At 47.3% G+C, this 21,155-nt stretch overlaps 1 protein-coding gene across 15 annotated transcripts in view; it reads right to left on the bottom strand.

Moving 5' to 3' along the window:
* Positions 1 to 21,155, bottom strand: part of DCTD (dCMP deaminase) — a 120,242-nt gene that overhangs the window by 3,385 nt on the left and 95,702 nt on the right. For all 15 annotated transcript variants that reach the window (XM_081521968.1, XM_081521972.1, XM_081521979.1 and 12 more), the window contains 4 exons: positions 19,860 to 19,974; positions 19,368 to 19,503; positions 1,461 to 1,577; positions 26 to 122 (listed from right to left, as the gene is read on the bottom strand). In XM_081521968.1, coding sequence (XP_081378094.1) covers positions 26 to 122; positions 1,461 to 1,577; positions 19,368 to 19,503; positions 19,860 to 19,967 — 458 coding nt within the window. In that variant the 5' untranslated portion in view covers positions 19,968 to 19,974. The remainder of the gene's footprint in view (positions 1 to 25; positions 123 to 1,460; positions 1,578 to 19,367; positions 19,504 to 19,859; positions 19,975 to 21,155) is intronic.

Raw genomic sequence — 21,155 nt, 5'->3', positions numbered from 1 at the left:
TTCTCCCTCAGTGTCTCCCACTCACCTGAAGGAGACCCCGGCCATTTCAAACATGAGCCTCGCAGCTGTTGTCTCATTGCTGTCGTGGTATTTATCAGACATGAAAATAACTTCTTTTATACCTTAAAAGGCAACGATGGAAGAAATCTCATTATGGGCACGCAGACACTGCAACAGGCATGCGGACAGAAGCCCCGGGCCAGTCTGACGAATCATGCTTCCTGAGTGGACGGGCACATGTGGTCCAGTTACTGACACCTGTGTCTGCTGCTTTCAGATACAGCAGCAGACGGATTATATGTCACCTGCCCAGTCTTTATGGATTTTTTTTTAATAAATGCAAAGTGAAAACATGTCAAATAGTCAAGCCTTGATCCAATTAACAAATTTTCTTTACTGCAGGCAATCGAATATTCTTTTTTTCCCAAGGCAATGACTCCTTAACTCAAGAGGCTAGTGGGGGTGGAAGAGAAGGCTGGCACCATCAGAGATGAGGACCAGCGTGGTGCCAAGTAAGTTCAAGCCAGCAGACCAGTCCAAGACAAAGGGCCCACCTGGTTTCCTTCCCTGTCTTACCAGGTGGTTCGAGCACGAGGGCCAAGAGTCTGGAGGGCATGTGACATGTCACCCGCCCCTCCACCAGCCTCGGAAGGGACCACTGGAAACTGCTCTTCCCACATACTCGCCGCCACCTCCGTGCTTGAAGATGGCGAGGAAAACTCGCTGAGGATCGTGCACCGCCAGTGAGGAAGCCCACGACATTCCTTAACGGAGACTCTCGATCCTGAACCCCCCAGACCTCTTCTGCTCAGAGATCCATGGGCTTGTGACAAACAGCTCCGTTAAAGCACACATCTGGCTAACATGATAAGTCTTTAAATCTCAAGCCGAGAGCTTTATGGAGATAAAGTGTAGCTGAATCTGAGATGTGACAGTTTGAAAAAGGTGAAATATTCAGCACACAATGGTGCAGATTTATGGTAACCGTAACGCGAGAAAAACCTGAAGTCGTACCATTTGAGTCTTAACGACGTTTATATGTAGAAAGATGTTTAGGTCCCAAGTATCTACCATATATTAGAGACAAATTAAAATTTCATATAGCGACTCCCAGCTGACCTTGTTTCTGACAGAAGTTCACTTCTCTCCCTCCCCCCTAATCTATGCATAATATGTCAGAAAATGGCAAATTGACAGTAATTATATGCAATGCCTGTGTTGTTTTTTGGCAGCTTGCAGTTTAAGAAGTTGCAAACTAAATTAAAAACATGCTAAGAATCACAGAGGATGCAATTAGTCTTAGAATACCTGGCACCGTTCAAAAACAAAACACGGGAAATCCCTTGCAAAGTTGATAGTGCAATTAATTTAGATCTAAACAATAGCGATGTAAGATAAAACACATCTGCACTGAGCAGGCAGAGATGCAAATGTGACAAATGGGATGGCCCGGGTCCTACCTGCCTGGATGATGAGCTTAGCACATTCATTACACGGGAACAAGGCGACATACATGGTACAGCCTTTCACGTCTGCTGAGTTTTTGTTCATAATGGCATTCAGCTCGGCGTGGCACACTGTAGATTTGAAGGAGAAAGAAAAACTTAAGACTGCAAGCTCGTGAAGAATTTGCTGAGAGTGTTGAGGCATTCCGCTTGCCCCTCTGAAATAACACAGACGATAGACTCGATTTTTCAAAAATTGATTAGAGATGGAAAGTACTGAAAAACAAGCGCCGCCTGGGCTGATGGGTTGGCGATGAGCAGTGAAAACTGTTGACTGCAGCAGCCCTGGGCCTAGAGCAGCCAGGAGGGGCCAAGGTCAAGTGTCTTTGTCCACCCCACGCAGAGCAAGAGCTCATGGCTCCACAAGACCCTGGGGATGGAACTGCCAGCACCATTTGTGTGTTGATAAGCATACTCGGGGATATTTGCCAGAGCCATTAAAAGAGCAAAGAGCAATTTTAAGAGCAAGAGAATCAGGAAGAGAAGCTAAGTGTTTCTGTCCCCAGGGATCTGCTGCACCATATTGGTTCTCAGTCCACACACCCCCAAGAAAAAGATCAGCGGATAACCAGCAGTTTGTCATCCGAACAAAAAATATCCATCCACTTAATGACCATGGAAAGTCAAGATCTTGCTATACAGGTCAGTGATCCCAATCGGTGATCTAAGGGCATCCCCAGGCTTGACTGAGTCCAGGGTTAAGGAGGCCCCCTCCTCTCCTGTCCTGCACCTGTTGAAGCCCACCCATCTTCCCAGCTACTTGGTGAGCTGTTCCCATCACCTAACCCACAGGGCACTTCTGGGAAGGAGCTAGCAGTCTTTGCCACTGGGCTCTAAGCCAGAATCCTCGACCTGCTTTGTCAGGCTGCTGTATTGCTTTCTAATAAACATTACTTAAGTTTCTGGCTGCATTATCTAAAATTGTTCTCCTTGTGGTTGTGATTTGCAGACTTGCCTGCCTAGTTGGAATCCCCCAGGGAGGACACACCCACGTCTGTGTCCCACACCTGGACACTGTGATGGTCTGGAGTGTGGTCTGGGCTTGGAATTTTTGAGATTCTCTTTGCAGACACGTTGAGGAAACACTGCTTTACAGAATCCTCTCATATCTGCAGGGGGACCTAACACATTCCAGGCACACCAGTGCTAGATAAATGTTTGTTGAATGAATTACCATCTGGCCCTGGTCCAAATCATACAAAAGTCCTAATTTTAAATATGGGGCTTTCCAAGGTCTTCCCCTCCATCTCCAACTCATCCATCTTCTACCCTGAGCACCTTCTTCCAGAAGCATTGAGGCTGTAAAACTAAGAATGCTGCTTACCAACCGGTTCTACAAGATCAGGTCAGCAGCTGCTGCGGTCACTGACCTGCCATGCACCCTGAAAGGAATTCAGGGCAGAGCACAGGCAGTCTGTGCTCTGGGAAAGCAGGCAGAACAGGCCCTTAGACAGTGAGAGACATCTTTCAGGAAACAATCAGGTACCGATTCCACGAAAATATTTTGATGAACCCGGATTCATGAATCTTCCCATACTTCAGTTCAGTTCAGTTCAGTTCCTTTCAGCTCAGTCGTGTCCGACTCTTTGCGACCCCACGGACCGCAGCACGCCAGGCCTGCATGTCCATCACCAACTCCTGGAGTTTACTCAAACTCATGTCCATTGAGTCGGTGATGCCATCCAGCCATCTCATCCTCTGTCGTCCCCTTCTCCTCCTGCCTTCAATCTTTCCCAGCATCAGGATCTTTTCAAATGAGTCAGTTCTTGGCATCAGTGGCCAAAGTATTGGAGCTTCAGCTTCAGCATCAATCCTTCCAATGAATATTCAGGACTTAGGAAAGGATTACAGAGAAGGCAATGGCACCCCACTCCAGTACTCTTGCCTGGAAAATCCCATGGACGGAGGAGCCTGGTGGGCTGCAGTCCATGGGGTCGCTAAGAGTTGGACACTACTGAGCAACTTCACTTTCACTTTTCCCTTTCATGCACTGGAGAAGGAAATGGCAACCCACTCCAGTGTTCTTGCCTGGAGAATCCCAGGGACGGCAGAGTCTGGTGGGCTGCTGTCTATGGGGTCGCACAGTGTCAGACACAACTGAAGCGACTTAGTAGCAGCAGCAGCAGGAAAGGATTAAACTCATTAACTGAGATACCTGTTCCTCATGACTGGCTTATACCGTATGTTGATGGCACAAACTCCTTAGCCAAAATCATGTATGCCCAGACCTCCCTCGATACCTCTTTGGTGCTGCTCCTCTGACCTACCTGAGAGGCTGAATCCTGGGCTACAGTCCTCAGTAAGACCCTGAATAAGATTCAACTCACAGCTCTTACGTTCTGTGTTTTTCTCTCAGTCGACAAGGCCTTAAAACAAGGGCGGCCTGAGCTCACGGCTCTCGTGTATTTGAGCCTGGTTGAGCTCGCGTGGCGAAGGCAATGGCACCCCACTCCAGTACTCTTGCCTGGAAAATCCCATGGACGGAGGAGCCTGGTAGGCTACAGTCCATGGGGTCGCTAAGAGTCGGACACGACTGAGCGACTTCACTTTCACTTTTCCCTTTCATGCACTGGAGAAGGAAATGGCAATCCACTCCAGTATTCTTGCCTGGAGAATCCCAGGGACGGCAGAGCCTGATGGGCTGCTGTCTATGGGGTCGCACAGAGTCGGACACGACTGAAGCGACTTAGCAGCAGCAGAGCTCGCTTGGTCAATGCATTTTTTTTTTTTTAAATCGGTGCACTTTTACTGAGAGTCCACTCTGGTGGCTCAGACAAGACACCGACCCCGCTCCACCTCCTCCCCAGGCCTCCCATTTTTGGGGGATGTCGTTAAGTGTCCCTATGAACCCCGCAGCAGCTCTGCAATGCTGTAGGCAGAAAGCTGACCAGGGGCCTCTTAGGAGATGTTGAGGAGCGCTCATTTTAGCCTATGAATACCACGATTTAGCTGCGTGTGGAAATGAACAGTCTCTGGCATTGTTAAGAAAATCTAAAAGGGAAAAAAAATGCTGTGCTTCATCAGATCGCAGCCGGTAGGAGAACAATCCTCGCTGACTGCAGAGGGACTGGAGCCCTGGCTCACGGAGGCTCTGTGCTGTAAACCTCGGGATAGGGGGACGCTCAGGGCTCTCAGGGCACCAGCCTGGGAGGGGCCCCCTCAGCCTCACTTCCCTCCCGGGTGACCAAGATGTTCCCAAGCTGGTATTAACACTGCTCAGTGTTAAAGACAATTAGATGTAATTGTTTCTTTTATTTCCCCTTTGAGGGCAGAGCCCAATCTTTCAGGTTCTCCGTAACTCCCCCAGAGCCCAATGTTATGCCATGAACATAATGGGTGTTAAATATTTACTGAATAAATAAAGGAGGGAATTCGGATTCCAATTATTGATGGGGACATTGGGGAACATACAGAAGGTGCGCTTAAATTCAAATATCAAAAATATGCTTTCCCTTCTAATGACTGTTTTTTGATGGTGCTGGTATTAATATTCAGAACTGCAGTTTCTGAATCTGTTATGAAACACTAGGATATGGTCTTCTTTTGCCTCTCTTAAAAACAGTCACATTGAAACTACCTTCCTCTAATTCATTGGAGGCAGTCTGGGGCAAAATTTAACATTATGTCTGGACTCATTAATGAAAATTATCACATGAAACAGATTCTCTTGGGCGGCATCCGACATCCCTGTATCAAGGGTAGTTTATAGAAGTAATACACAGGACTATAAAACAGACTTCCTGTCTCTTAACTACAAAAATCACAGGATGGAGAATACAGAGCTTCTTGTTAGAGAAACAAGAGGTCTCCCAGGCATTTAAATGGCTGAGTGCTGGGCACACGTGAGTAAAGGAACAAGTCACAACCCACCATCCCGCATATTCAAATCCAGACAAGACAAAAACGAAACCCACGCGTCCCACCCACGCTTTGCTGCCCTTGCTAACCCGTGTACCCCTCCAATTCCAGATGCATCCAACACCCACCCCAGCCACTGAACTCTAACACTTGCTTCTCCAGCCTGCAGCTGAGGGTTGAGGGGAGAAGCCCCCCATCCCCGCCCCCAGAAGCACCTGACACTCAGGGGACCCCTGTGCTGTCAGCCTGGGTCCCTGGGTCTGAAAGTCTCCCGGCCTGGCTGACCTCTCAGCTCCGCAGCCTCCAGTCTCAGTGGCCCTGACCCTCGCTTCCCCTCCAAAACTGCCCTAGCAAAGTTAAGAAAGTTCCTAAAAACTGTTCTGGATATAACCTTTACTTGCTGGGTCGCCATGTAAAAAGTTTAAGAAATACTAGTTCATGGAAGCCTGCTGACCTCTGTAACATGCTACTGCATGTATACAGTTCAGTTCAGTCACTCAGTGGTGTCTGACTCTTTGCGACCCCATGGACTGCAGCACGCCAGGCTTCCCTGTCCATCACCAACTCCCAGAGCTTGCTCAAACTCATGTCCATTGAGTCGGTGATGCCATCTAACCATCTCATCCTCTGTCGTCCCCTTCTCCTTCCGCCTTCAATCTTTCCCAGCATCAGGGTCTTTTCCATGAGTCAGTTCCTCGCATCAGGTGGCCAAAGTGACTGCAGTTTCAGCTTCAGCGTCAGTCCTTCCAAAGAATATTCAGGACTGATTTCTTTTAGGATTGACTGGTTTAATCTCTTTGCAGCCCAAAGGACATGTATATAACCAACTATTTTTTTTTAAAAAAAGCTAAGCCCTAGTGTGTAGCATCTGTCGATTTCTGTGGTAGAAATACTCTCCCAGGGCCAATTCCAAGCTCCCAATGTGATTATCATCGGGGAGAGATGCACAGAGGAGGCTGCACCCACACCCCGCCAGGCAGCCTCCTCCTTACCTAAATCAGTCCCTTTCCTGGCTGCAGTTTCTGGGTTCCCCACTCTCCTGGCCCGATTCTCGACCCCCCTCCCCCCGGCAGCCCTCTGGGCATCACCAGACCCCGTCCCCGTGGGCCTCTGCCCTGCCCTCATGTTTCTGGGCATTTCCCAAGGTGCAATCCTGCTCTTTGGTTTTCCTCCCACAATGGTCGACTTTGAGACTTCATCCATTCATAGATTCTCAGAGAGCAGATTTACTTGTAAAACTCTGAAATCTACATTTCTAACCCCAATTTCCCATATTCTCTGCAGGCTTCTTCTTTGGGGGGTCGGGGTGGGGTGGGGCAGAGTCCACTATGATAAACACTCCGTGGCTATCTGATGGCACTAAGTTAAAGGATGCCTTTATCTTTTTGAGTGTTAGCATTTTTATGATGTAGCTTAGGAAGAGCTTCAGCTGGAACTACAAACAGGCCTGGCCACAAAAACCAAGCAAGGAGGATGGTTCTGCTACTGATCTCAAGATGAGCCTGATTTCCACATTCACTGCAGGAATCAGGACCAAGTATTCCAAAGAGACACAGTGTCTAGGAAGTATTCAGAAGACAGTTAAGTTGTTATACACACACAGGAAGACTCATTTTCTGTTTACCCAGAATTACTCACCTATGGCTGAGCAGTAAGCAAAAGAAGTCTCCAAATACTACATGCATATTTGTTAACTACAAAGAGTGACACAGAAACCTTCAATGATTCTCAACCCTGTTAAAAAGGAAAAGAATCAAATGCTGAAAATACCAGATTGATGCTTCCAAAGTTCTTGATTGCTAGGAGAACCTCTGTTTCAGGTAATTATAAGACAATTCATATGCTTTGGTCTTTTTTCTTTTCTATTACTGACTGTCAGAATTCAGAACGCATTAACCTTGGCCCACTGAGAAGAGACTGTATAATTAGAAAACTGTATTTTTCAAATTCCCTCTTACTAGGGCTTGATTAATCCTTACTGTCTCGTGTAGGCGTTTCTCTGGAAGTTTGACAAATTAACAGGATATATTCCATCCTTGGTTAGATTTAAGAGACTCAACATTTTATAGATTTAACTTTCATCTCGTTTGATGTAAGACTAATACAACATCTATTTTAGACAGCAGCATTATTAAGGTTTACTTAAATACGTTAAAAAAAAAAAAAGAAGCTTCAGAATAAAGGCTAAACAACTGCTAATTGCTGCACAAATAATTTAGTAATGTGATTCTAGCCCAAACCAATCATCACGTGGCTGCTAGGATGTGAGGGGAGCTACTGGGCCTGATATAATTTGGGGTCAGGAAAATGAAGTTTCTATTCCAGTTAAACTCTCCAGGTTATTTAAGATTCCTTCTCGTTAGTAGTACAGGATTTTACTTGAAGAAAATGACTTTTGAGGGCCTGAGGGCTATTCTGCCGAGGCTGACCTAGAAAGCGGCACAGGCTGGTGAGCAAGCAGTATCGGGCGAGTGAACGGCCCAGACACAGGGCACCTGTTGAACTCAGCTTGACCCGCCCTGCCTGCTGCCAGCACTCCCCAGGCTGCACTGGACAGGCCTCGGCATCTCTGGGGACACTCCTGTGCCCCTGACTCATGGCCGTGACATTTCTTGGGGCGGTGAGGCCACCCGGGTTCAAAGTAGGGACAGTGTGTGTCTCACTGCTGAGACAGAGGGTCAGGACTTGGAGCCAAGGAGGGTGCGCTCGGGGCCGGAAATAGGTGGGAAGCTTCACCCTGCAATTAACAGCGAACACAGAACGGGGTGCTGGAGTTCAAGGTTGATCCGTGCATTTTAAAAAAAATAACTCAGTGTTAATTCTTTCAAGATGCTCCACTTATCTTCTGATGACAGAGCTTTTTCGGCATTCCTCCTGGGAAGCAGGGTCTGTGTTTTTACCGCTGGAGTGATACAGGGAAGCGAGGGGTTCACCAGGGTCCACCTCTTGCAGCATGAGCACCCGGTGCCTCCCTCAGACACCTGGAGGGGGGCTTCCGCTGAGGGGTGGGGCGTGTGTCCACTCCTCCAACAGATCCGCGCGGGGGCCCGCTTCCCTGCTTTAGGAGTTGAGATGGAATTTCAACTACCTATTTCTTAATTATTGAAGGATATCCTGACAGGGCTTCATCCATCACCACCAGCCTCCAAAGGACCCGTCCTTCAAGTCGGTAATTGAACAGTAGGCGAGACTCCAAAGTGAAGCCCTCCCTTGGACAGGTTCACACTGTTGTATTTAAAACGGAGCGCCAACAAGGACCTACTGGACAGCACAGGGAACTCTGCTCAATGTGATGCTCCAGTCTGGATGGGAGCGGAGTTTAGGGGAGAATGGATACATGCATATGCATGGCTGAGCCCCTTCGCGGTCCACCTGAGACCATCACAACATTGTTAATCGGCTATACTCCAATACAAAACAAAAAGGAAAAAACAAAAAGTGAATCCCTCCCCGCCTGACCACCCCCCAGTACCCCCACAAAGGTTATAAACTGTCCATCATCCCCCAAATCCGCAGCAAACATCGCTACGATTTGGCCCTCAACAACATCACTCCTCATCACTCTTCTGTCTCATCTCCTGTCCGTGAAGTTTCCACATCTGTAAAGTAGCAACTGGATTCGTTATCAGAGTTTTAAAGGACTGGAGGTTAGGTGAATAGGGGAAGGGGAGAACCAACTTAGAAACCGCAGTTATATCGCTTCTTTAGAAGAAAGTGTTGGTCGCTCAGTTGTGTCCAACTCTTTGCGATCTCATAAAATACAGCCCCCACGCTCCTCTGTCCATGGGATTTTCCAGGCAAGAATACTGGAGTGGGTAGCCATTCCTTCCTCCAGGGGATCTTCCCGATCCAGGGATCGAACCCGGATCTCCCGCATTGCAGGCGGATTCTTTACTGTCTGAGTCCCCTTCTCAGGGATTCTTCCCCCCACCCCGACGTGCGAGTTCTATGACCCTCTGCATCCCGTACAGCTCAGCCTCCTGGCCTACGAAACTGAAAGAAAAGGACCTGCCTCTGAGACCCGCCACATGTACAACACGTGCAGCCCCAAAGGTGGACTTGGTAAACGTCGGCGCCTGCTGACCCCTCCTGAGACCTGGCGCTGCCCACCTGAGACCCTGTGGCCCCCAGCTGCTCAGCGGGGCGGACAGGAGGAGAGACATCTCTTCCCCCTCCGTCCCCTGCCCTGGTCCCCGTCCCCTGCCCGCTTCCTCTTGCTGAGGCTGCTGGCGAGCAGCTCAGGGCACCCAGGGGAGCCACTTAGCCCCAATGGTAGTGCTTAGGGCTAAAGAGACTTCTGACTGTGGTGTTTCCATTACTGATAACACAGCCCCGGAACTCAAATTATGCTGCCTCCCTGTGTGCTAAGGGCACACAATCAGGTCAGAGGGAGGAGGAGCTGGAAACACTGCACTTCACTTCGGGGTGAGCCGGGCCCAGCTCCCTTCCCACCGTGCACGTGCGATGCAGACACGTCGCAGACACGTCTGATGCTGAAAAGGTACCGAAGCAGCAGCACAGGGAGAAGGGGGACGCACACCGCCATGGGACAGCGTCGTGATGCAAACACAGAGTCAAGCTCCCACACTCCCCTCTAGGGTTAACAGCTTTTAAGGGTGAACAGGGACTGACCAGTGGGCACTGGGCCAGGAGTCAGGATATGGGTTCTAACTGACCCCAGCTCCACCAGGCATGCCTCCTCGGGTGACATGCTGATCCCGAGTCAGCAGGAGGAAAGGGGGCTGAACTGATAAATTGGGATTCCCGGGTGAGACCCAAGCTCCTGTCCCTGCCCCACACTTCCGAGGCAGCTCTCAGCCCCTCCCAACAAAATCACCCCTCTTCCTCCTCCCCTGTATCCGCGCCACTCCCACGCCTCCTCCCTCTCCTTTCCGCCGCAGACCTCCCCCATCCTTCACCGACTTCCCCCATCCTTCACTGAAACAGGCGATTGATCACATTGCTCTTGCTGTTCAGTTGCTCAGTCATGTCTGACTCTTTGTGACCCCATGGACTGCAGCACGCCATGCTTCCCTGTCCTTCACTGTCTCCTGGAGCTTGCTCAAACTCATGGTTACTGAGTCAGTGATGCCATCCAACCATCTCATCCTCTTCCTTCCCCTTCTCCTCCCGCCTTCAGTCTTTCCCAGCATTGGGGTCTTTTCCAGTGACTCAGCTCTACACATCAAAGGTGGCCAAAGGATTGTAGCTTCAGCTTCAACATCAGTCCTTCCAGTGAATATTCAGGATTGATTTCCTTTAGGATGGACTGGTTTGATCTCTCTGCTGTCTAAGGGACTCTCAAGAGTCTTCTCCAACACCACAATTCAAAAGCCTCAATTCTTAAGCACTCAGCCTTCTTTATAGTTCAACTCTCACATCCATACATGACTGCTGGAAAAACCATATAGCCTGGACTATATGGACCTTTGTTGGCAGAGTGATGTCTCTGCTTTTTAATACACTGTCTAGGTTAGTCATAGGTTTTCTTCCAAGGAACAAGGATCTTTTAATTTCATGGCTGCAGTCACTGTCCACAATGATTTTGAAGCCCAAGAAAATCACGTCCCCACCTGTAACTCCAGGAACCGAAGGTCGGCTGTCACGGGCTCTGTCCCCACATGATGTCCTCCCCACATCACTAAGCGATGAGCTTGGGGACCGGCCCTCTCACATCCCTCATCAATCTCTATCTGTCCTGGAGTATTCCCATCTGCAAGCAACTATATGCCACAAAAACAGACAAGACATCAGACCCTCCCCTTGGTCAGACAACATAAACGTCTCCCACACTGCCCTCCTGCCCAACTGGCCGTCATCCTGCTCTCTTCCCAGACATCTCAAAACTGGATCTCCATCCTCTCTGGCCAGTGCCTCACCTGCTGTGCGTCCTTCACCTGCCTCCAGTGTACCTTTAACCCTCCCTGCTGCATGGAGCTGCTCTCTGCAGTGTGGGCATGACCCCCATGGTGCTGAATTGCACGGGCATTTTTCCACCTCCTTGGACCTCTCGGCAGCCCCCACTCCTTCTAGAAACACTGCTCTGCGTGCTCCCTAATGTCACAGTCCTTCCCCACAGCCCCTTCCGCTTCCATCAACCTCTGCACCCATGGCTCTCAGGGATACGCCCAGGGCCCGGCCTCTGCGTCCTCTCCCTGTGTCACCTCACCCACCCCCATGAAGTCACCCCAGGCCAACAAGCCACTCGGACATCACCTTCTGCTCTCACACCCAGCCTACAGACCTCACACTCTCCCTGGGAGCTCCCACAGATGCCTCCAACCTTAGGGCTCCAGATTTCCCTCGCTCTGACACCAGACCTAGGTCCTGGGACCAGAGCTCTTCCCATCCCTCAGCACCCACCCACCACCCTATCCTTACCTGATGGGGCACAATGAATCCTTCAGATCTCCAGGTAATGCTCACTTCCTCAAAAAGAACATTCAGCAACACCTGTTTATCCCAGTCCCATCCACTTGCTCTACTACTAGTCTGCAAGCTCCTTGAACACAGAGACCATGGACATTATTTACTGCTGTCGAGTGCCTAGCATAGAATACATATCATAGATGTCCCGTAAGTATTTGCTGAGTAAATGAACAACTACAGGTGAACATACTCAGGAAAACATCACGTATTATAAAATACAGTTACAATTTTTAAAAAAGGAAGCAAGAAGGCTCAAGAACTCAGCAACAGACCACTCAAAGTGATACAAGAACAGAGGGCTCATTAGTATTTATTTTAACTAATTAAAAGTTATAATTCACTTGCAGAAGGAAAAAGGATACAGAGGAATTCTGCTTCTCTTTCCCACCTAAACTCAAAATTAATGGCATTTTGAGCAAAGTCTTTTAATTGCAGAATTTAAAAATTCATGCTCGGTTATCTTATTCAATATTTTAAAGTTACTATGGCATCTATCATTTGAAAGAAGCATAGAGATGAAATTTACACCTCCACTAACTGGCCAGGACCTGTGCATCAGATGGTAGATGACATGAGCAGAGAGAAGATGGGCACGTTCTAATCTCCAAATTCTCCATTTATCATGGGATTTCCTGAAGCCGGGCCAGTATCTGTGTTTCAATAAACACCACCAGATGGACTGACTCACAGAGGATTCCCCAGTCCTTTCTTTCTATTTGGTCTTAGAGTCACCTCTTGACTAAGCATGTCTCCTCTCTTCATCTATTTTCTTGTACTTACAGATGGGCTGGAGTAGGAAATGAGAACCCACTCCAGTATTCTTGCCTGGAGAATTCCACGGACAGAGGAGCCTGGCAGGCTACAGTCCGTGGGGTCACAAAGAGTTGGCTGCGACTGAGCAACTCAAGCATGCACGCCCACGTGGGGTCTTCTTCATTGCTGTCCGCCAACCTTTTTTCATCTGTTTGTGGATGAAACACTCTTCAACTGTCCCCTCCTGCCTGTGTGTACCGTCTCCATCTGGTTTATACATCTCAGAACTGGAGCAGATTTGAATTGCTGGAAGGAGGGGAAGGTATAAAGCCTGTTCTCTATTAATTTGTCCACACGCACAGATGAGTATTCCTTCTGTGTCGCTGCCATCAGCAGCCGTTTGCTGTAGCTCTCACCCCAGATGCTTCCAGAATGCATTTAAAAAAATTTCCTAAGCAGAGAAACTGCACCTTGATTGAATACAATCAAAGCAACATCGTCTAATTTTTCCAGAGAAGTCCAGAACTGGTGGAGTCCTCAGTAATCCCTTATTTCATAAGGATATTGGGACACAAAAGTCAACTTGTGTATCTGATAGCCCCACAATCCCTGGGTTTACACACACCACACCTGCAAGGTGTGTCTGGACGGTCAGTCTAGGAGGATTCTCTAGCTTGAACCTGCTAATTGTCATCTTGAGCACTGTGCAGCTTTTCTTAGCCAGTATGTATATTAAAGGTTTGCACAGTCCTAGCCAAATATAAAACAATAGTCCCTTAAGAAGCAGAAGCAAAAAAACAATATAAATATTTGCAAAAATCTCTAGGAATCAAATTTTGGTGTGTATTTCTGGGAGAGAATATGTATCAATGACAGCATTAACACAGCTTATGAAAGATGGAGTCTTGATGAAAAAAAACTCAAAACAAAACCTTAACAATTCAGGCCAGTTTCAGAACAGATCAAACAAAATCAGCATAAGTGACACAGAATAGATCAATAAAGACCCCAAGGTTCATCGGAGTCAGCTGCTCCCTGCCAGCACACTGCCTGGTAACACAGAGTTTCTAAGCAAAAGCTTATCAATGTAGAGAATTAAAGAAGTTATATTTATCATTCAGATAATTAATGGGCTGACACACTTGACACAGCCTAAACGAGGCTGAATGTGGCCCTGAAGTTTTATAGAGGCTATTAATCTCTCAGCAAACCTTTTATTTAGAGACAGTACAAACTTCAGCCTGCTTCCTGGTCATCAATTTGGAAATCACCAACCTTGAGTTATTTTAAGTTTTATTATAAACTTCCATGAAGTAAACAGACTCTTTATAAGCGAAGGCCAATATGTGTATTTTCATGGGTAGGTTTGATCCCATAGATGAGCATTTGAGCTGTTCCTACATTGCCTCTACAGAGCCTGGTGTTAGTATACATTGTTACTATACATCCTTTCTAGATACTCTTGGTGAAATAGTAATCTCCTGCTCCTCGAAAATAATTAGCCTTGAATCTATAGATTAAAATATATAGATAATGAGACTCCCCGGCAGTGCCATGGTTTAGACTTAGCCTTCCACTGCAGGGCTTGCAGGTTCCATCCCTGGTCAAGAAGCCGAGATCCCACAGAAAAGGTAAAAACAGAAGCACTATTGTAACAAACTGTATGTAACAAATTCAATAAAGACTTTATAAATGGTTCACATCAAAAAATGTTCAAAAAGTGTACAGACGAAAGTCAAATAAATGAATAAAATCATGATTTGTTCTTTCCTAAGGACTGTTTATAAATATTTATACCTGAAAATGAAATACACTTATGTTAAACTGGTTAAATTTCAGGGGGAGCCTCATACATAAGCCATGGTGTTTCCCTGTTTGTCTAAGACGGTACATGGTTGAAACCCAAGTTTGCCCCTCTTTTCGTAAGAATGATCTCCTTTATTTCTTAACTGTAAACTTGCTCCAAGGTTTGCCATTGATTACACTAGTTATTTTGTACAAAGTCCCTAATTAGACCCACTGTCAGGATACAAGTGCTGGATGGCCGGGGGTGGGGGGGGGGGGTTGAGGGCTGCCACCAGTGAAATTAGAATTTTGCAGGAAAAGAAACACCAAGTCATCAAATCCATGGATCTGCCTGACAGAGCCAGGCATTCAATTTCAGCCAGCTGAGGGAACAAATTTGATCTTAATTACTAAGAAGCTCTTACAAGTTGTGAGGAAGCCACAGCTTAAGAAGGATCAAGCCTCCTAAGTTCTTGATAAATTAGTTTCTCAAGACTAACCTTTTGGATGCCCAAGAAATATATCATGTGCGTGGCAGTCAGGAAAATGTCATTGTTCAAGAGGGTAAGGTAAACGGCTAAGGAAATCACGAAAACGACATCTATGCATGCTTAACAATATGCTAAATCTGAAAAATAAAGATTACATTTAAATATAAAATTGAAAGAAGAACTGACACATACTGGCAAAACTGTTTCAAGCTGCCATGTTCAACTCTTGCCTTAATTAATTCCAGCACTTTCCTTCCCAGCATTATACCCTTTTTAGAGTTTTTCTGCAGAAATACGAACTGACTCTGGAAAAAGCCCCACGTTGCCATGTTTAGCTGATGCATCAGAGAACAGGGCTACCCACGCTCTTGGGACATCAAGACTATGGTCCCTTCCATGATGAAAAGGGCAAAGCAACAGGTAAAGCAATCCTGGCTTCGTGATTGACCAGGATGGGAAGAGGAGGCCAAGCAAAGACATGTGCTTCCCCACAAATCCCTTCTCCAGTGGGAACCAGCATGGCAAGAAAACCCATGCAAGCTTGATGTGCATGGGGAGCTCCTTTACAAACATGAAGTTTAACAACGGCTCCTGAGAAAGAAAGAAGTTGATTTCACGCCAATACATGGTCTGTAAACCATGTCATCAAAATCACTTATGAAAACCCAGAGAAAGAGCGATCTCTGCATTACCACGAGTATTTCACCTCCATTTTATAAAATTGGTATTTTGATTAAATGTGCTTCACTCTAATGAATTCCACAAAGAGAAACGAATGGAAAATGTCAGCTGAATTCTTCATCCTGGGGTCAGCAACCACCCCCTCATGAAAACCAAAGCCTTCCAAAGGTTTTTACCTGGTAAATTAGATAAATCTGCTCCTTCCTAGTTTTTTTTTTTTTTTCTATTGTCATTCATGTGAAAAGGTGTCACTATAATAATGCTGATTTCTTCCTGACACTGTTAACTGACATCATACTATCTTTTGGATTTTTCGGGAAAGAGATGAGCTATAAGGCAGTTTCCTTGGCAGGGGGAATTTTCATTTTCCATATTAATACTACATTATCATCAAATTGTTTCCTGAAGTTTTGATCCTAAGCCTGGAAAAACAGAAATACCCTTTAAAAATGCCTCTCCAGAGACCTGGCCCAGAAGAAGCCCCGTCTTCCTATTCGGACACATATATTCTGTGCTTACCTCCTGTCCACAAAGTGTCAATCAAGACTAGTGACTTCCAAATTTACAGCATTAATAAGGAGAATTATTAAGTTGTATAATTTACTGGTAAACTTAAACTTACACAATTCCCAAGCTCCCCTCTGCAGCAATGTGAAGGCAGGCCAGGTGTATATGGCTTCCTACCCTGTCCTAGGCACAGGCCGGCACCACCTGAGCTTTCTACCTCTGGCAGGCCGTTTCATGGAAATCTCTATTTGTTCAAATGCCTAGTGAGAAGATGAAAATGGGAGGCCCACTGTGCCGCGATCCACCCATTGCAGCAAAGCCAAACTCCTGTGCCTCCCTGCAGGCAACACAGAGCACTGGCCCTGGCATTAGGTGAGGTCACCTGCCTGTGTGGCATTGTATCGGTTACTTAACGTTTCTGGGCCTTCAGGTTCCCAACCGTGGGCAGCTTAGACCCTGTGGGCATGAATCCCAAGGCACCAGTGAGGTTCTTCCAGGGGTACAGGACCACAGACTGGCAAACAGACATCCAGCACTTACTTACACTTTTTCCAAACATGTACAAATGCTGTTCAATAAAGTTCAGATTAATGCAAAGTGTTACTGATAAACAACTCTTTGTCATCATGGATTTTCTGACTCAAAAGATACTGCTAAAAAAGTATGACCTCACTTATATATGGAATCTAAAAAATAAAAACAAGGTCACAGGTACACAGAACAGATGGATGGTTGCCAGAGGCGGGAGGTGGGGCAGAGAAACAGGCAAAGGGGGTCAAAGGTACAAACTTTCAGTTATAAAATAAGTCCTGAGGCTGTGATGTACAGCATGGTGACTGCAGTTAATACTACTGTACTGCACACTTGAAAGTTGCTAAGAGAGTAGACCTTACAAGTCCTCATCATAAGAAAAAATAATTTTCTGTAAACATTATCAAATACCGGTATGTAAGAATCATCATGTCATATACTTGCAACTAATGTAAGTGTGTATGTCAATTATACCTTGACTTTTTAAAAAAGATACTAATAGTTTAACTAGCATTATATAGGGGTCTTGGAAGTTTTTTTGACATTTAAAAGCGGATCCCATATAACCAGTTGCTGTCGTTCAGTTGCTGTGTCATCTGACTCTTTGTGACCCCATGGACTGCAGCATGCCAGGCTCCTCTGTCCTTCACTACATAATCAGAAGAACTAGGAAATCAGTGGTCTAGAATCTAGATCATCTCTGCTGCTGCTGCTGCTGCTGCTAAGTCGCTGCAGTCGTGTCCGACTCTGTGCAACCCCATAGACAGCAGCCCACCAGGCTCTGCCGTCCCTGGGATTCTCCAGGCAAGAACACTGGAGTGGGTTGCCATTTCCTTCTCCAATGCATGAAAGTGAAAAGTGAAAGTGAAGTCGCTCAGTCATGTTTGACTCTTCGAGACCCCATGGACTGCTGCCTACCAGGCTCCTCCGTCCATGGGATTTTCCAGGCAAGAGTACTAGACTGGGTTGCCATTGCCTTCTCTCTACAGCTCCTTTTTAGGGATGGACACATCGTCTACCCTTCCTGAAATAGCAGTCCGTCCACCAGGTCAAACCCACACAATTCCAGACACTGTCACTTACTTTGTCATTAATTTTTTTAAGTCATAAAATGGAAAAAAAGAATCTGCATTTTAGTAAGTAACTGAGCTTACTATGAGTAAGCTGAGCTCGTGAGTAACTGAGCTCAATAACCCATGAGGACCCCTCTACACCCATGTGACCACTGGCTTCTCTTTTCATAACCAGCCTCAGCACCAGTGACACCTCCCAAGAATCGGGAATTCAGCATTCTCCTGACTCAGTGAATAAGGGCTGGGGTACTCACAGCCTTCAGTGCTGACTCTGAATTCATTGACTCATTTCTGTGATCTTTATATGGGACCTTGGACTGTCCCATGAGAAATTGCCCTTGCATGTGCCTGCCAACAACGAATCATTTCCCTTCTTTCTTATTGAAAGCACACAGAATCAAAAGCAAGAAGACCAAAAGTTTCTTAAATACGTAGGCCCATCTTTCCCGCACTTCACTCCTCTCAGCTGCGGCGGCGAAGGCAGTTTTACCCTCTTTTCCCTGGGACCCTGCCCTTTCTGCTCCTCCCGGAGGGGGAGTGAGATGGGCTCACCCGACTTTGAAAGTCCCTGCAGCACCAGACTGTGTCTGATCCCCTGCGAAGCCAGAGTGCTCCGCAGCTCTCCCCAGTCTCATCCCTCAATTCCTTCTCCACCTCCGGGCACGTTTTTCTCCTTTTTCTGTCAAAGACAAGCCGCTGCCCTGAAGCAGCTTAGACAGAAAGTCATGGGGCTTATTTAACATGATTAAGGTCCAGGAACATTAGTAAAAAAAAATACGTAAATTCAGCTAAACGGAGACTTGGAGCTCTTCGTGAGGAAAAACTCCAGAGGAAAACCTCACAGGCAAGAGCCAACTTTAACAGAAAGGGCTCACATCACACCTGACCTCACTGCCTGCCTGCACTCGTTTCCTGAAAGCACGTCTTTCCCATCCGGGTGGCCCCCATCTACGTGACTCCCAGCAAAGGCGGTCTGTTCGTAAACACAGGTCCACGCCTTAAAAGAAATTCAGCAGCATATGAAGCCCAAGGCGCCTCTTTCCAGCATTAGCTGCATATTCTCCAGGGAATTCAAGGAAAAAAAAAAAAAAAAAAAAAAAAGGAGGCTTGCTGGGCCCTCCCAGCTTATCTCTGAAGGGAGTCTCCCTGGGGCTCAGATGGGCCACAAGCATCCTTCCCTAATTTAATGATAAAAACCAGAGATGGCCAGGCCCAGGGTCAGCTCCACGCGTCTGGCCTGTGGTCTGACCCCTGTCCGCCCTGGCAGTTCAGCGCCCCAGAGAACAGGAGGAGGCGACCGCATCATCCCTCGCCCGATGCCCAGCTCACAGTCTGTGTCCTGCTTCCCAGAAGTGAACCTAAGCCAGAGGTCCTCAGTAAGTGGAGATACACACTGCTCCTCATCAGAGCGAAGCCCAGGCCGGTACTTGGTTAACTGGCTCCATTAGCGAGTTGCCAAGACACAAAAGGCAGGGGCCACCGTGCCCACTTCACAGTCGCCGCCCCCAGGGCTGCGGCCCTCTGCAGAGAAGCCCGCCACCCGCAGTATTGCCCAGTCCAGCCCAGCCACCGCCACGCCTCCATTCCTTGGCTCTCTTTGGAATTTAATGGAAGGGGGTGGGAAGCTGGGGTAGTTCAATAGGATTTGTTTTCTTAACTGGAAAGGAAGACGATGCTCTCTGACCCTCCATGGTATGTAAGCCCTCACTGAGGCCATGCCACCCGAGCAGGAAAAAACACACCACGTGCCCTACCGTAAGGGTACTTGGTATCCAGGATATTCTCCGCTGTCCTTCTCCAAGGCAAGAGGTCATCGCTGCACCCATTTGGCATCCCGTTGTACCCGATGCCCACGATTTTGTTTTCTGCATTCACGATGCAGGCACCAACCTGCGGGGAAACATGCCCAAAGGCTTGGTGACTTCGAGAGGCCGGTCTGCCACTGGAGAGGCAGCAAGTGAGACCAGAGGCCTGCGGAACTCCAGAATGGGCAGGCAGCCTCTGGAGGGGCCAAGAGCTCTGTCTCCCTGGGGTACAAGAGACAATGAACTCGGGCGTGTGACAATTTACTCTCTCACAGGAAAATGTGAGCAGGCAGGAATGCCGCGCAAAAGACAGCAGATAGACTCTGCTTTTCTAGGTTGGCAGGGGTCCACGGAGCCTCTTCCTTTGGTAATTTGCTCACTTGTGGGCATCTCCGTGTCTGTCTGCCAGTGTCCAAACATTCTCCTGCAGAACTCGCTTACCTGGGAATTTGGATCTTTGCTCCTCTGTGCTGATAAGAAGGCCACCGCCATGAAATACTCAGGCCATTCGAGATAGTCATCACGTTTTCTGCAGGGAACTTCACTCATGCTGGGTCTAGAAGGCAAACACACAGCAAAACAGCAGTCGACAAACAGATTTTGGTCAATCTGCTTTCCAATTCGACCCAAGCACATGTCAGCTTTGGCTCTCCAAACTCAAGACAATTTCAATCGACATTTATCAATCAGACATCACAGCACATTAACCCTGGACATTCTGTGGTCTTAGGGGAAAAAAAAAATTAAGTTACTATTTCAAAAGTTTGCCTGTGCGGCTGCACCTTCTTAGATAGTACACCTATTTACTAATTTCTCATAGAATTTTTTTTTTTTGCAAGTTATTACACATGCCTGACCTATGAATCATTCTCATCTTTCACCTCTCTCCCTTATCAAATGATGTCAGCAGAAGAGGGCAGGGAACATTTTTTGACCATCTAATCTACCCTGCATGCATGCTAAGTCGCTTCAGTTGTGTTCAACTCTTTGTGACTCTATGGACTGTAACCCGCCAGGCTCCTCTGTCCATGGGGATTCTCCAGGCAAGAGCACTGGAGTGGATTATCATTTCCTTTTCCAGGGGATCTCCCCAACCCAGGAATCGAACCCATGTCTCTTATATCTCCTGCATTGGCAGGCACATTTCTTACCAATAGGGCCACCCAGGGAAGCCCGATCTATCTATTTCAGATGCTCTTAAAGGTTGTACACATCAACTCAATGAAGCCTCGCTCTGAGTTAAGGTAACTCACACCCTTCTTACAGAGACTCAAAGAACTAAGGTAACTCGCCCTAAATCAGGTGGGATTACTATCCACGCCAGGATTCCATATGACTCCGTCCCAGCTGTCATATTCCTGCATCCCTATCCTTTCCCTTCCCTTAGTTTCCCCAGATGGGACAGAAATTATCCACCCTGAGTACTGACTCAAACCAAGAGAAACTATTTAGACTCTTGCTATGATTATGGCAAGATTTCAGTAACATTAGGCTACACTCGGGGGAAGGAACTGTCTCGACAACGGGGACAGAGCCCCTGAAATGGGCTAAAACTGCTATAAGGGGGAGGGGCCCTTTCAAGGGAGGGGAAAACAAGAGCAAAGAAGCAGAGTAACACAGGAACCGACTCTCAAGTGAGTCTGGAGAAAGCCTAGGCATCTGGGCTTAAGAAAGGTGAGCATTTTCCAGCAGCTCGGCTTCGGGATCCAGCTGTGACGCTTACAGCTAGGAGCAGCG

The sequence above is a fragment of the Giraffa tippelskirchi genome, chromosome 8, assembly GCF_054371585.1.
Source record: "Giraffa tippelskirchi isolate mGirTip1 chromosome 8, T2T-mGirTip1v1.2.pri, whole genome shotgun sequence".
NCBI lineage: Eukaryota > Metazoa > Chordata > Mammalia > Artiodactyla > Giraffidae > Giraffa > Giraffa tippelskirchi.
This window is presented reverse-complemented; position numbering and strand designations above follow the sequence as displayed.